General features: G+C 39.3%; 1 protein-coding gene across 1 annotated transcript in view; it reads left to right on the top strand.

Moving 5' to 3' along the window:
• LOC103462246 (neural-cadherin) overlaps window positions 1–15201 on the top strand; it is a 357031-nt gene that overhangs the window by 277697 nt on the left and 64133 nt on the right. Inside the window, exons 32-33 of the mRNA XM_008404906.2 lie at window positions 1752–1932; window positions 6419–6585. Coding sequence (XP_008403128.1) covers window positions 1752–1932; window positions 6419–6585 — 348 coding nt within the window. The remainder of the gene's footprint in view (window positions 1–1751; window positions 1933–6418; window positions 6586–15201) is intronic.

The following is a 15201-nucleotide window of genomic DNA, read 5'->3' as shown; positions in this document are numbered from 1 at the left end:
GACGGGGTTTTGGCGCCCCCTCTGGTGCTGCGCCCCTATGCGTTGCATACCCTGCATACCCACTTTTTGCGCCACTGTTATATCCATGCTCGTTTTTTGCTGTTGGTGAAGACCATGTACAAATCAGTCTTGTTTCCTGTCCACAGACAGCAGCCCGCAGATGTCAAATTCCTTTAACTTTAAGTAAAGTTTCATATCTTAACTTTACTTAAAATATGAAACATGCAGGAATAAAATTAAATATACAGTTAAAAGACAACATGTAAACGTAAAAATACAATATCTAAGGGCTTTATAGACCATGTCAATTATAATATCAAAATTAAATTGGTGCTCTGGGATTGTAGTCTTTCTTGCTATGTTGTAGCACATCTTTTTGTTTTTGTCATATGAAGGTAATCGGCATAGTTGACATTTAGCATTAACTAACTAATATTTATGATTAGTGCTTCAGGGTTAGCGCGACTAACTTTTTAACCACCACTGCTGTTCTTCTTACTTTGGACTCCCTATCTTCACCAGTATTGCTAGTGAAATGCAGTACCTTTGTTTTATTAAAAAAATATCCATGATAGATGAGATCAAGTGTTTCTTTAAATGCATTAAAACGGATTCTTTGCCACATGATTGGTGACACATCGCTCACAGCACAACACACTGTTCTGTAGGCTTTGGATTTTGGTTCTCAGCGTATTTTTCTCTCTTTCTGAGCGCTGACATGTTTATACCCAGCACCTGACATTAATCTCACCAAATAGGGCCGCCTGCAGTCGTCTATCTGAGAGACTGACATTCCTCTCTGCTGAAGCCACGCTTCACAATTTGTGCACAGGCAGGTGAACTTTGGCACTTGAGTGTTTTGTTCAGATTCTTCTTCAGTCATTATACTGATGCATGATCAAATTACATGCAGAGATGGGAATCTCTCTCTCTCTTGCTGTTTCGGAATGTTTGGGCTTCAACTCTTAGTCCTCAGCTGGATCCGCACAAACCCTGCCGTTTTGAAAAAGGAGGAACCAATAGGATGCTCCGCTTTGCTGGAGGCCAGCGGTTCCCTGACAGCACCGTTCTGTCAGTTTATACTCGTTTGCATTCCTGCATCTTCTCTGCAGCACAAAAAGGCTGCACAGAATACGGGATTGTCAAAGGAGCTGCGTTTAAGTATTCAGAGCTCCCCCAGTCCTTTCAGCGCCGTATGCAGCTGGTCATGCTGGTTTTCCATCAGAGGATCGGCTCTGAGAAGTTGGAGAGAGAAAGACGGAGAGAGAGCGAGAGAGAGCAAGAAAGAGTGAGAGTATAAACAGAACAAGGGAGGAAGATGAGAGAGGAAATGAGGGAACCCTTAGCGAATGTCCTTCGGCACAATCTGCAGTCCCTTCTTCAGTTCTCCCTTTCACTTTGCTTGACTTTTGCTGCTTTAAAGAACTTTGTCTCCCCCTGTAGCTGTGGAGTTGCTTGGATCTCTGTGCGTTTTGCTTCTCAAACAGCCGTTCCTCTGTTGTTGCCGACTGGTTTTGTCTCCTGTTTTTAACCTTGCTCAGTCACTGGTAACTTTTCCTATCATCACACTTTGACTTTGCTGCCTTTTTTGTTATCCAACATCCCCTCTGACTTATATCTTTTATTTGTAATAAACTGTACTCTTCCCTCCCTTTTTTCTTCTCTCCCCATTCCACTTTCTTCACCTCCTCCCATCTTTTCCTCTGTTCTTCCTGCACCTCTGTCGTCTCACCTCTATCTCCTGGGTTCAGCTGTATGATCTGGGCTCCCCGGCCGACTGGCAGTCCAGCTCCCCAGGCTGCCTCACCACTGATAGCAGCTGTGTCAACATGGGCTTTCCAGCCTGCGGCCATCGCGGCCGCTGTCATGGGGAGTGGGGCTCCTTCAGCTGCCAGTGTGTGGCTGGATACACGGGACAGCAGTGTGAAGAAGGTAAGCCAGATCTGTGTCAGGCTCATGAAGCTATACGCCGTCTCTACGGTAACCGAGCAGGTCTTAGGGCAGGTCACAGAGCCTGAAACACTACGTCGCATCTGCCACGAAGTCAAACTCCTTTAACTTTTTCAAATTTTTTTCAGGTTACCACCAAAAACTTTAGTTTTGTTCAGATATTATGGGAAAAGGTCACATAAAAAACTGTTATATCTTTATATTCATCCATCTGACTGAATTCTTTATTAAATCACCTTTCATGGCAGTATTTTATGTTTAGTGACTCATTCTTGTTTTATGCGTAGCTCAGATGCAGGCCGATTGGATGGACTGGATCTGGACTTTGACTAGGCTATTTTAACACATGTATGTAGTTTTATATAAACATTCCCTATTCATATATTAACGAAAGAGATGTTAAACGTATGGCTCTGGTGTGATCTGTAGGCCATGGGAGGATTAAATGGGCCCTCAGACAGATTTTAAGAATGAAACCAGTTCTGCACTTCAACACAGATGCAGATGGATATTTTGTTTTACAAATTAAAATATTCTTAAAATGGAAAATGTTAGGAACAAGCCAATGTATTACTTGCCACACTTTTCCCTCTTATTATAACTTCATTATAAATAAGATTTCAAGCATCCATAGCTTTTTACTCAAAAGCGGATTTGGGTTGCACTCATTTATTAAAAAAGCCTGAATACATTTATGAGGGGAGTGACCCACATCCCATCTTTGCTGCTGAGAAGACTGGAACTTCTTTCCAGACCAAAAATTTGAAAATAATTTACCTTGAAGGTGCAGGACGTTGCTGGTCATTTTTCCATTAGGCAGATGTACTAGAGGGGCACAAAGGGTAAAGATTTTCAACAAACAGATAAAGAACAGATGTTATTTAAAGGAGGGGGTCATCGCTTTTTAGGTTTTTATCTTTGCAAATCTTCAAAAAGCATGTTTGATTTTTGTTCAACTCCACATCTATGCACGTCTTAGCGATGTCTGTCTCATATAAGGAGTAATGGGACGCAATTAAAAAAGTTTTATCAAGTTATTAGGAAGATCTGTAATGGATTGTTTGCAATAAACTGAAAACTATATATCACAGTGATAAAATAAGCAGCATTTTTATTTCAAAACCCCTTTTTGCAGAAAAATTATTGAATAAATTGACATGAGCCCAACAACATTAGTGGTTTTTAAATTGTTATTCAAAGTTTCCAACCATCAGATTTGCGCACAGTGTTATTCTATCAGTTCAGCTTCCCAGTGTTTCAGAGATCTTCTATAGAAATGTGGACTGTGAACGCTGCTGTTAGCGTTGGGGACGTCTGTGCTGCTGCTACATGTTTAGCATTGAGATGCTATTTTAGGTTTAAATAGCTTTGCTGATATTCTTACTCCTTTTAGCACAAATTGAAAACACCAACAGTCTTTTCCAGCGTCCAATCAGATCGGTTTTTGAGGCAAATATTAACCCTCAGTGGGCGGAGTGAAGCAGCTCGTTGTCCATCGTTGTTGCTTGCGAAAACAGTTTGTGTGTCAGTTTTAAAGGTGTACCAGAAACATGTGAATACAAAGGTTCCAGACAGAACCTTTGCAAGAGGTTCTGTCTGGAACCTTTGTATGTTAAAAAAAAAAGTAATGTGTTAAAAAAATGTCAATGTAATTAATTATTTGAAATTAATGGGTTGAAGTCTCAACCTTACATATAATACCAATAAGGAAAACTTACGTTAATGTCTGACGTGACAGAATATGAAATGGGTGAAGGCTTTGTACATCCAGCATACTTATCAAGGTTTAAATACAAACTAGTCATTTTTGCTGTTATTTATCCTAACAGTGAAGGAGAAGCTAGCAAGAGTCCTCTGCTAACACCACTCATCACTAATTGCCCATATCTGCCTGTGTTTCTGCCATTCTGACGTTAATTCTTCGCAGTGTCATTCCTTCTAGGTATCCTCTGAGCAGATGTTGTTTCCTGTTATGGGAAATGAACACACAGGTCAGCTGCTTCTTCCTTTAAGGATTCTTAATTACTGCTGTGTGTTGCTCGCGGAGCAGCATGCAGCCTCTTGGCAGCTCCCGCATTAAGGCTCCTTCTGGCCCGGGGATGAGCTCTCCTTGTGAGGCTGTCTGCGCCGGCCGCATGGCTGCGGAGGCGTTCACTTGACTGCAGCTGTTGGAAGGAGATGGGATGTTTAATGATTCTGGTCTGACTCTGCACACATCCCAGTTTGCTTTCTGCTGACCGCAGCGTGCCGTGCCAGGCTGCGCCGTCCTCCCCTCCACTGTCCTCTTGCCTCAGAGTGACACTAATTGACAGGGCTTTCTCAAATGCCACAGAACTAGTAGAAGAGTAGCGCACACACTGTTGTCATATAAATAACACTGGACATGCAGCTATTTTTTAAAATATATTTTCTGTTTTAAAACAGCAGCCGATAAGGGCTTTGTGCAACAATGTGAACGTCAAACATTCAACAATTTAATGAGAAAAAAGTTGAGGAGACGAATGATAAACAGCAATTAATCACTTTTGCTGTTTATACAATGACTTGTTTTTTTTGTTGTTGTTTTTTTACATTACTTTGCTGAGTTTTGGCAACCAGGGAAGCCCTCTTTGGAAAAGAGAAAAGAGTTGTTTACTCAGCTTTAATTTGAGAAGGCAGCACCAAAGGAAGCATTTGCTTTTGGCTCACCGGGTTCAGACACTTTCCACACAATTCAGCAACCAAAGACTCTCTTCAGAGATTTGTTCCTATTCCTTGTTTGCTCGGTTTTCATAATCACCATCATAAATGTTCTTTTCTTAATTGCAGCCCTTCCCAATTAACAAGAGATTATTGCACAAAAGAGGATAGCATTAATTACACTAAATTTACAAATCTCATGCAGCTACACCTCTGGTCCCTTTTGGTGGGGAGTCGGAGTTGTTCCAGTATATCTGTGTCTTACTTAGAAGAGACGATAGGACGGATATTGGAGCCTCATTGGTGTGTGTGCGTGTGTGTTACTCTGGTGAAGAAAGGTTGGTCAAAAGCCAAAGCTCTAAATTTACTGGTTTGTCTACAGTTTGGCAATCACCTGTTGTAGGGAAAGGACTCTGGATGCAGTTAGAAAGACCTTCCCTTCCTTGATGACTGGTTTAAAGTTGAGCCACTGTTTCTCTACATCAGAAGGAGTCAGTGTAGGTGAGTCGGTCATCTGAGGTAGAACAAGGGCAGAATTTGCTGGAGTGATTATACCTTCACGGGAAATGCCTTTCTATTCAACTTAATTCAATTGAATAATACTTTATTAATCCGTAAGTTGTCATAACTCTTGTCCTCCAAATATCTTCAGAGTCATAGACATGATAGGCCGGATATGATTGATGGAAGATGGTTTGAACTTCCTCCTCTCTCTGCTCTTTGCTGATTCTCTGCATCTATGAAGCCTCATTTTCTGGAAATTGGGGGTCGTAGTTCAGGTATTTGATCATTCTGAGATCCTAACCACCTGCTTCCTTTTGTGAAAACAACACATTGTTTCTGCTGTTACACATCATAACAACTGTCCAAAACTCTCTTCAGCTGCACAATATCCAAAAGCAGAGAGAATATTCTTCCAAATACACAACGCCTCAGCCAAAAACATTCATGAACAAACTGAACAAATCAGAACTAACGTGACAGAGCTGCTCCAACATGCTGCCACCAGTGGAGGTGCAGTTCTAATGAGTCTCATTTTGGATCCCCCAGAATGAGCTGGAGAGTGTTCCTAGTGAGAGGAACGTCTGGTTTTCCCTTTCTAGTGGCCTGATCTTGGATGAGTGGAAGGCGATTGATGAAAGTCTACAATATAGTTGGTGAAAATCAGGACAGAGTTTTAAAGTGGTCTGTAGATGACAGCTCATGCTGCAAATTCAGTGCTGAATGAGAAAGGGCTTGATATGGTTTTGGCTTAAAGCGCTCATCTCTTTCAAACTTAGATACCTGGAATACAGAGTGGAGGTCAGGATCCACAACTGCAAATAGCTGAAATCCTCAAAATAATTTTTTGTATGCTTGTTTTAATAGTTCAAACACCAAATATACCTCAATATGCATTAATACACACAGTGAAAACTGTCTTAGCACTACCGCAGAAGCTAACATCCACCTTCTTTTTCTCTGCTTTTGGAGATTCAGCCAATACTGTACCAAGTTACATTGCTCTGTGGTATTTCAAAGGTGTATTTTCTTTTGAATGTTTTTGATACCCTCCAAGAACATATCTGTGGAGCTGCATTCCTCTGGAAAACCTGTCAATAACCGGGGGTCCAGTATTAATATAAAGACGTTTGAGTGATGTATTTTCTCAGCAAATTTGAGAATATTGGATCGATTCTGCCTGACATTTGTTCTAGAAACTGAAAAAAAGAGATTACATTGAGTTGCATAGATGATAGAGAAGATCCTTAATTGTTCAGTGTCTAATTTGTGTGTATCTGTATTCCAGAGGCCCCGGAGTATTCCTTCGACGGCCACAGTCATCTGCATTACCAGCTGGCGTCTGCGCTCCCAGCCCGAAGAACGTGGATCCAAGTCCTGGTTCGAACCCGGAAACACAGCAGCATCATCATCAGCCTGGTGTCCAGGGACCAGAGTGAATACCTGCGACTGGAGGTGAGCTGGCCGTGTAGGCACACGATCATGATCGCATCAAATCACTGGTACATTGCCACGTGTTTAGAGTTTGTGATGAGCAGCTTCAAAAGCTTCTGTTTGGTCTATTCATCCTTTAGTCCTGATGTGACAACATTCAGTGTCGCTTTTTATGCCATGCATTACCCTTGATGGCCCTGATTAAAAGCCTGTTGAATTGTTCAGTTCATTTCAGAGTCACAAATCCTTCAGCTGTGATCTGGTTATGTAACATGGAGTCCAGTGTCTTGTGAACATAGGTTACCAAAATATACCCACCAGAAGATGGCATCTGTGTACATGATGAGTTTCTGGTATGTGTTTGCCAAACATGCTCCTTCTTTATGTGTCTGTTGCGTATGATAGCTTTTTTATTTTAGAAAAATTGTCAAAGAATTTAGCTTATGAAGTATTTGTCTATGAAATATCACTTTTGGAGACAGTTTATTAATAAGGCGGTCAGACCATAACTCATCTACTGGATGGATGGATGAATGGACCATGAAGTGTTCACATTTACACTTCAGTTCCCAGGAAAGTAGTGGCTTCTCCTTCAACTATTATCTATTTATGTCAGGATGTGTGTGTTTTGAAACTGACAGACATCAAGAAAGTCACTAACTACAGTTTTCATTTGTTCAGGATAATACAAATATAATTATAATAAAAATAGAAAAAAATGCTCAAATGATGCATGATTCAAAAGTTTTGACTTAACCCCTAACGCGTTGAGACAACACTAAGACTTTGTGAAAATCAAACATAGGATATGATCAGAAGCTCCCTGCATCAGCGCCGAGGCACGGTGGTGGAGGCTGGTGGTTTGGGCTTCCTCTGGTCACATGACATGTTAACCACAAACCTCTACTATAGAGTCAGTGTTGAAGCTAGCTGAAGCTTGGTGGATCTTTGGGTTTAAAATAATGAAGGATTTTGGAAATATTTGGAACTATGTAACAATAAAGATTTAGAATCAATAATTACTGGGTACATTTTCATCAATATTGTCGCAGTTCAGCTGAAATGTGTAACTATGGAAAATTATTACAGGTTGAAGATAATTTAGTAAGAGTCCAGCTAGCAGCATATATTTATACTACTGTTGCTGGACGGAGCTGCACCGATAAATCCTTCGGCTGATGAATTGGCGCCGATTTCCTTCATTTTGTGAAATCGGCTGATACTTAGGCATGACTGACCGACAGCCCCGCCCACCAGGTCATGCCTGGTTAACAGTATTCACCTACTGTGGTCAACATTGCCACTTGTCTCTATTTCTCAACTTTAAAATCGAAATTGATAGGTCAGGCTTTTGAAATTGGAAAACTGCAATTGATGCACAGCTAGTTGTTCTTGCTGTTGTTATTATTACTATTATTATTAATGGTACTAATGCTACTACAAATATGCTCACTTTTGGTAGACAAAGTCACAAAGAAAAAGAATAAATGCTCTAGGTCTGAATGCATTAAACACTTGTTTTTTTTTGTTGTTTTTTTTTGTTGATGTTTTTTTGTTTTTTTGTCTCCAGGGCTTCATTACACCCACTGAATGTTCTGTTCACACTTTAAATGTTCCTTCATTTCTGTTCATTTGCCAGTTTCCCTGCTTTGTCTCGACTTAACTTGTTGTCTTGGACGGCGCGGCGCCTCTCTCCGGTGCTTCCCGGACGCTCGCTCCTGTTTGTCACCCCGCACCGTGCCCGCGTGTATTGATCAAACTTCAGTGTCTAACTGATGATGATTACAGGATCCATATCACAGCCGCCATTAGAGTGCAACCTCTCCTACGATCCCCGTCTGTCATCCATCTGTCTCTTCCTTCGATTCATCCGTTCCTGCACTTCCTCTTAAATGTCACAGCGCTCTCTCAGCACCGCCGCATGGGGAGCAGGTTCACATCATTTATCCACGACATAAAGTGCATTTATTCCTGGGTGCAGACAGCATGGGGATATGTGAATCTTATGAAAAAGCTCCCTGCAGTGACATGCGGGATATTCTGCCTTGGTCTCTGCTTGGAGTAGGAACATATTGCTACCAGGGTTATGTTGTTCTCTCTAACAGCTCTGTTTGCTTTTAATCAGAAGGAGGAATTAGTGTGAGTTACTCTTGGCTGGATATTCTTTCAGGAAATTAGGGGACTGATTGTGTTTGGCTTAATGAGTGACTAAAGCATTTAACTGTAGGAAATCTTTAAATCTGTGCAGATATACTGTACAGATCCACTCTGAATATACAAACAACATGAACTGTAACTGTGCACTTCGTGGATTTCTGATGTTATGTCACGTTAGAAATGCATATCGTACAGCACAGTGGAAAAGTATTTGTTCCCCTACAGATTTCTTCAGCTTTTGCTTTTCCGCCACACTTGAAATGTTTTTAGCTCCTAAAGCTGTCAGATTAAGATGAACTGAGTAAAAACAAAATTAAGTTCTATATATATATAAGTACCTTGTTGTGGATGAATTACCCTCCACAGGTAATTCTCACCATGTTCCAGCTCACTGTAAAAACTATTTATCAAGACATGCCTCCAGGTTGTAAAACCTTTTTTAAAAACCCGGTTTGAAAACTATACTGTGGATTGCCACAGGTTATCGCTGCCAGCACCCCTGTTAAAATAATTGAAGAGTTAATAAATTGATTGCCATCTCCTTTGAGAAAAAGTTGACAGCATCATATTTTGTTATGACCAGGTAATGCCATTTTATGTTTCCTCAAAGTCACGAGGACGGTGCATAACCCGACATTCACTGATTAGGATACGGCATTAAAACGCTGCTCTTTCACTCCGCTGCTTTGCAAAAGGTCACACTGCTGAGCTCATTTATTTTTACAAGGCTTTCTGCATGAAAGAATGAAATACTTGACCAAACTTGTCCATGCTCCTCACTGTAGGTCACCTGAACTTTTGTTAAGAGTAAAACAAAAATTACACCTGCTTGTCTAGTTTGCTAGATGTTGCTTTGGACAAATGATTTGCTTTTGTTAGTTGTTTTAAGGTCACCTACTGTCATCACATGTAGTCTAAAACAACACTACCACCAATAGATACTCCATAAAGCATCAAACTAAAACTCCTTGAGCTGAAAATTACAAAGGAATTACACTCAGCTGTTAAGAATTCACATCAGGGCTTTTACTACACACCATGTTGAATTTCATTTATTTACTTAGACAGTAGACGGCCTGTCAGATTTCTGGATCTTATTTTTGTTTTATGCACTATTGCCCTATATTGGGTCGGGTTGGTTAGTTGGTTGGATTAGTTGGTTGGATTAGGTTAGTTGTAGAGATATGCCGATCAGGTTTTTTCCTGCCGATTCCGATCAGCCATGAGGGCCGATGACCGATACCGATCACCGATGCCGATCACATATTTTTTTTTTTTTTTATCATAAGCACTACCGGTTACATTGTATGGAAAAAAGAACCATAAATTCACCTTAATTTAGACAAAAACTTGTTTTTAATCACTTTTTCCAAGAAAAAAACAAAACAGGCATTGTGCAAATTGTACTGCTATCGGTAATACTATCTTCAACAGACTGATAACATATGAAGGCTCTGAAGAGGCTAAACAATGCAAAGAGTCAAAATAAAACCTCTCAACATTGCCAAAAATTCAAGTATAAAACTTAACATTCAAAGGCAAATACAGGATCCATTACAATAAACAATCCAGAGTTACTGAATAAAAACTTCCTGATAGCATGGCGGCTAGCTGATTACTGCTAGTTCTGTGTGGCTGTTTCTGACTGAGCGGAGTAATTATGCAGAGCCGATCGATCGGCACACCTCTAGTTAGTTGGGTTTGTGGGTTTGTTAGGTTGATTGTGTCAACTGTGCAAAGTTTCAGCCAACCAAACTTTTGTGTTTTCAAAATTAGTTTTTAAATGGTAGCAGTTTCATCGTGATGTGGTCATTTACTCTAGATAAAGGGTGGCGTCTCCTGTATGGGTGAGGAGCTGCAACCTCAGCCACCATGTCTGAAGTTCATTCATTCATTCATTCATTCATTCATTCATTCATTCATTCATTCATTCATTCATTCATTCATTCATTCATTCATTCATTCATTCACCAAAATGTCAGATTCTTTCCATTTTCATGTCAGTCAAGATTAAAATGTTTTTCCAATCACATTTTGTATGCATTCAGAATGAGTATATGAGAAGTATCAGTGGTGGAAATGACAGTATGCTTCATGTATCTGTCTGGTCTTTATACAGATCAGGTTCATTATCTAAATTTCTTCTATAAGAAACAAATAAATAAACTGAAGTGATTTTGGGGAATGTACAATGGTACAAATCCCAAGAATCGATGCTCATCAAAAAAATAACTTCTTAATTAATCATTAAAAGCCTAGAATTACCAATTACATGACGAGCACATGTTTAGATTAAAATGTTTTGTTCAAAAAACGCTGTAGAGCTTAAGAAGCATCTGAGGGATTAAAAGTTTCTCTTCTCTGGAAGTGCTGACTGCAAAACAGAGTGGCACACACAAAGCGGAAACTGCTCCTGCAAACTCCAGTCACACCAGCTACCACGTTCATACATGCCACCCAGGGAGCAGAGCTTGAGTCAAATCACACCACTCTGTTCTGCTTTAATTGGGGTTAAATCAGGTGGCTGGGAGCATGTCTGGATAAAAAGCACTGCCCTGGTGGATTGTGACCATAATTATTACCTTATAATAGAGCTCTGGAATGAGCCTCCGTCCCAAAGCCAAACAGCCTTGGAGGTGTTCAACATCTTACCCAACTTCTTGTTAAAAGTAAGGAGTCGTTGACGCATGAATTAGGACTGGAATAGGTGAGAGTAATGGATTTTAAAAAAAAGCAAAGACATGGACCTTTGTAGTTGGGTATGTAAAGTTAAGAGTAGTGATCTGCATTTTTGACCAGTGTCCTCCTTCAGAAACCTGCCTTATGTTTATTATGCTGAGGAGAAGTGAGGAAGTTACCGGTGTGCGCCCACGTCCTCGTCACATCTCTCCTGCTTTGTCTCAGTTTGCCTGCCCTTCTCATCTCAGCTCTGTGTTTACGCGCTAGCAGTGGCAGACAAAGATGGAGGGGAGGAAATTATGCTCAGTGGGACACTTGGAGGATCAGTTTGAAATTGAAATGAGGACGACACACCCACCACCATGTCTCCCTTAAAACAGCCTTCGGACATATTCCGTCTCCCCCCCCTCCACCCTTCCTGCATTCCCGGCCCTCCATGCTGCATGGATGACAGAGAGGCGTTGGAATTAAAATAAAAACAGAAAAAGTGCACCGGGTTTTATTTCAGGTCCTCAGTGCAGCTTGTTGTAATAAATGTCTTAATTGCTTTGTATTTGTACGTTTTTGTCTTAGAAACGTTCCTCCTGCATGTTTTTCCTTAAAAAGACATTAGACATTTACCCTGGACTGTGGATCTAATTTGCAGATCCTTACGGTATTAAAAGGAGCAGCTCTAAGTTATCTCATTGTTCTAATCAGTCAGACCAACTGGAGTCGTTCTACCTTTAAAATATTTAAATCTGAAGCTTAATCCTTAGTCACTTCAGCATTTTCACCATAATTACCTCAAGTTTCCTTTTGATTTGGGATTTGTTTCAAATTAACATGCAGACAGTTTTAGAACCTTCATTTGTGGATCTCCCTAAAGCGAATGAGTTTCATTTGATTTGTCCACTTAGAAAAATGAATAATTCCTTCTCAAGTTAGACGTTTTTAAAGACAAATTCCATTTTTGATTTAAAAGAAGCTTGCTTTTAAAGAAAACTTGTTCTATTTTTTGTAGATATCCTACAAAATTCAGTTTCAGTAAAATGACAGAGTTGAAACCAGATATTTGCATATACTGTAGAAAAAGATACATAACTTCAGTTCAGTTTATTGTTTTATGTATTTACTTTGAAGAAAGAAAGAAATGTATTGCACTGTGGCACTCAGAATTGTTATATGACTGTCAAGGTGAAGCCAAACAAATTTACTTTCACAAGTGAAGCATTACAGCGTTCCCTGTAATGATCCTCTTGATATATAGATTAAACTTCATTAGAAATTTGGCTCTGGGTTTATTTCAAATGTAATGGAGACAGAAATTGGAAAGAAAGAGAGAAATGTTTAAAGGAAAATGAGGAGTAGAGGAGAGGAGAGACTGAAGCACAGAGAGAACTGAAGTCAGCAGTGTAGCAGTTTGCCTCTAAACCTACAGAAAGAGGAAAAACACAAAGCCAAGAAACCACAACGCAGCATAAGCATATCAACAACTGTAACATCACTGAAAAGCTTAACTATGTTGCTCCAGTTCACAACAAATCTAAACACTTTACAAAGAAAATCATTTGAATCCATTAAGACGAACAGATTCCAAATCAGTTACATGCATTCCATATTGATCCTAGTTATCAAACAATGCAGTTAAGTCCAGTTTACTGTTCAAACTGGTTTTTATTAATCCTGGAAGTCAACACTCCTGGTGTGTTTTTGATGAGGGAATAACATCATAACATGAAGCCTTTGGTCCTGTGCTGGTTGAAGGGAGAATAAATGAATCGGGTCTATCAGTACTAATGTCTTCTGCCTTTTCAATCATGTTTCATATTCTGTCTATTAATAACTTAATATATTTATGTGAATGTTCAATCAGATTCAGTTTTTCCCATTTTAGATAAGTTGGTATTACCAAAATTATTATTATTATTTAAATGCCCCAATAATGAACCAGAATTTATTTATTTTTTTATTTATTTTTTTACATCAAATTTTCAGTCTCTTCAAATTCTGAAACAGGTTTCTTCAGCTTTTCCACATAAAGCTCTTCCTTCATGATGTCATCTATTTTGTGAAGAGCACCAGAACACCCACACATGATGCTGCCACCATTTTATCTAGGCTGCTGTCCTGAGGCTTGTAAGCTTTTCCTTATGGTATTTATGGCTAAACAAATAAGTTTTACTTTAAATAGATCCAACTGAAAGAGGGCCAGTTTTAAGCTTGGAGCTTCAATGTGAAATCAGTGTAATATTTACCTGTACCGAGACTGGACTGTCACAAAAGCAGATTAATCGCCTGAGCTGAGGGAAACTGTTTTAGAAAGAAATCTTTTTGTTTTGTCTCCATCAGCACTGTGAGTTTGTTTGTGACAGTGAATGCCTTGGAGGGGGTTTTTCTGTGTAAACTGCTGACAGACTGTACTTGCTTGTCATTCTGTGGGGACACTGGGTCCCAGTAGGAGCCACAGACTCTTCCCTCCAAACATTGTATGCCTGACAGAACCTGGTAGCCTAGAGCTTCTTCCTCAGAATGGCTTCAGGCTGATTATAAAGCTAATATGTGCTGAGGCTGCTTCAAAACGGACAAGTATAAGTAGCTAGTTTTATTAGCCTTTTTACAGATGAACCTGTGATGCATAGCATGATGAGTTCTATGTGAACAGGTGTAATGTGAAATAGAAGCTCATTAAGGTGAACTTCAAACCTTTACAACCTCATTCCCTTAAAGCTGGAAAGAAATCACAGTAACAGGTTTGATAATTGTTTGATGATTCTGACAATCTAATGAGTTCTAAACAACCGATATCATCGGTAAATATTAAGATTTCTGAATGATTCATTATTTCAGAAATTAATACTTTATCACCACTGTGGGAAGATGTTAAAATAGTGGAGGGACTTGATTAAAATTTTAAGTCAAGTTATTTAACAAATTAATCACAATTAAAATTTTAATAAAAAACTTTATATAAAAAAAAAAAAACATTCTCACTTTAAAACAATTTTGCTGCTAGATATTTGAATAAATAGACATCCGAACTCAACAACTAAGATATTTATAGTTTTTTATCTGTTTTTCATGTTATTCAACCGTTAGCTTTATGTAAAGTGCTATTCCAACCATTCAGTGTTCCAGTGTTTCAGGAACTCCTGATCATTCATGGATGTTTTTTAGAAATGTGGACAGTGGACTCTAATGTTAGCATTTGGGACGTCTGGGCTGCTGCTACATGTTTAGCACTGAGATGCTATTTTAGGCTTGGATAGATTTGCTAATAGCCTAACTCCTTAAACAGAACTTGAATACAACAATAGTCTTTTCCAGAGTTAAGTCAGATCAGTTGTAACCCCCATAGGTGCAAGAGAAGCAGCTTTTTTGTCCATTGTTATCGCCTTTGCGTCAGATTTAGAAACGTACTAGGAACACGCAAATACAAAGATTCTGCTTTAAACTTCAGTATGAAAAAAAAAGATTAATTGCATTACAATCTATGTTATTAATCAAAACTTACGTTACAAAGTCACAGCCCTACTTTAAAAAGAATTTCATACTTTGATTCCATTATGAACTCACAGTGGTTTTTCATAGTCTTGGATGTCTGCTACTATATTAAAATATAAAAAGAAATATTTGAATAGGTTTTTTTTTACTTAGTGTGATAGAAAACCCTCAATGGTTGGGAATTGACTGCAGACATAACAACAATGATATACTTAGATACTCAGACTGATGGATGGATGGATGGATGGATGGATGGATGGATGGATGGATGGATGGATGGATGGATGGATGGATGGATGGATGGATGGATGGATGGAT

The sequence above is a fragment of the Poecilia reticulata genome, linkage group LG3 (assembly GCF_000633615.1).
Source record: "Poecilia reticulata strain Guanapo linkage group LG3, Guppy_female_1.0+MT, whole genome shotgun sequence".
Lineage (NCBI taxonomy): Eukaryota > Metazoa > Chordata > Actinopteri > Cyprinodontiformes > Poeciliidae > Poecilia > Poecilia reticulata.
This window is presented reverse-complemented; position numbering and strand designations above follow the sequence as displayed.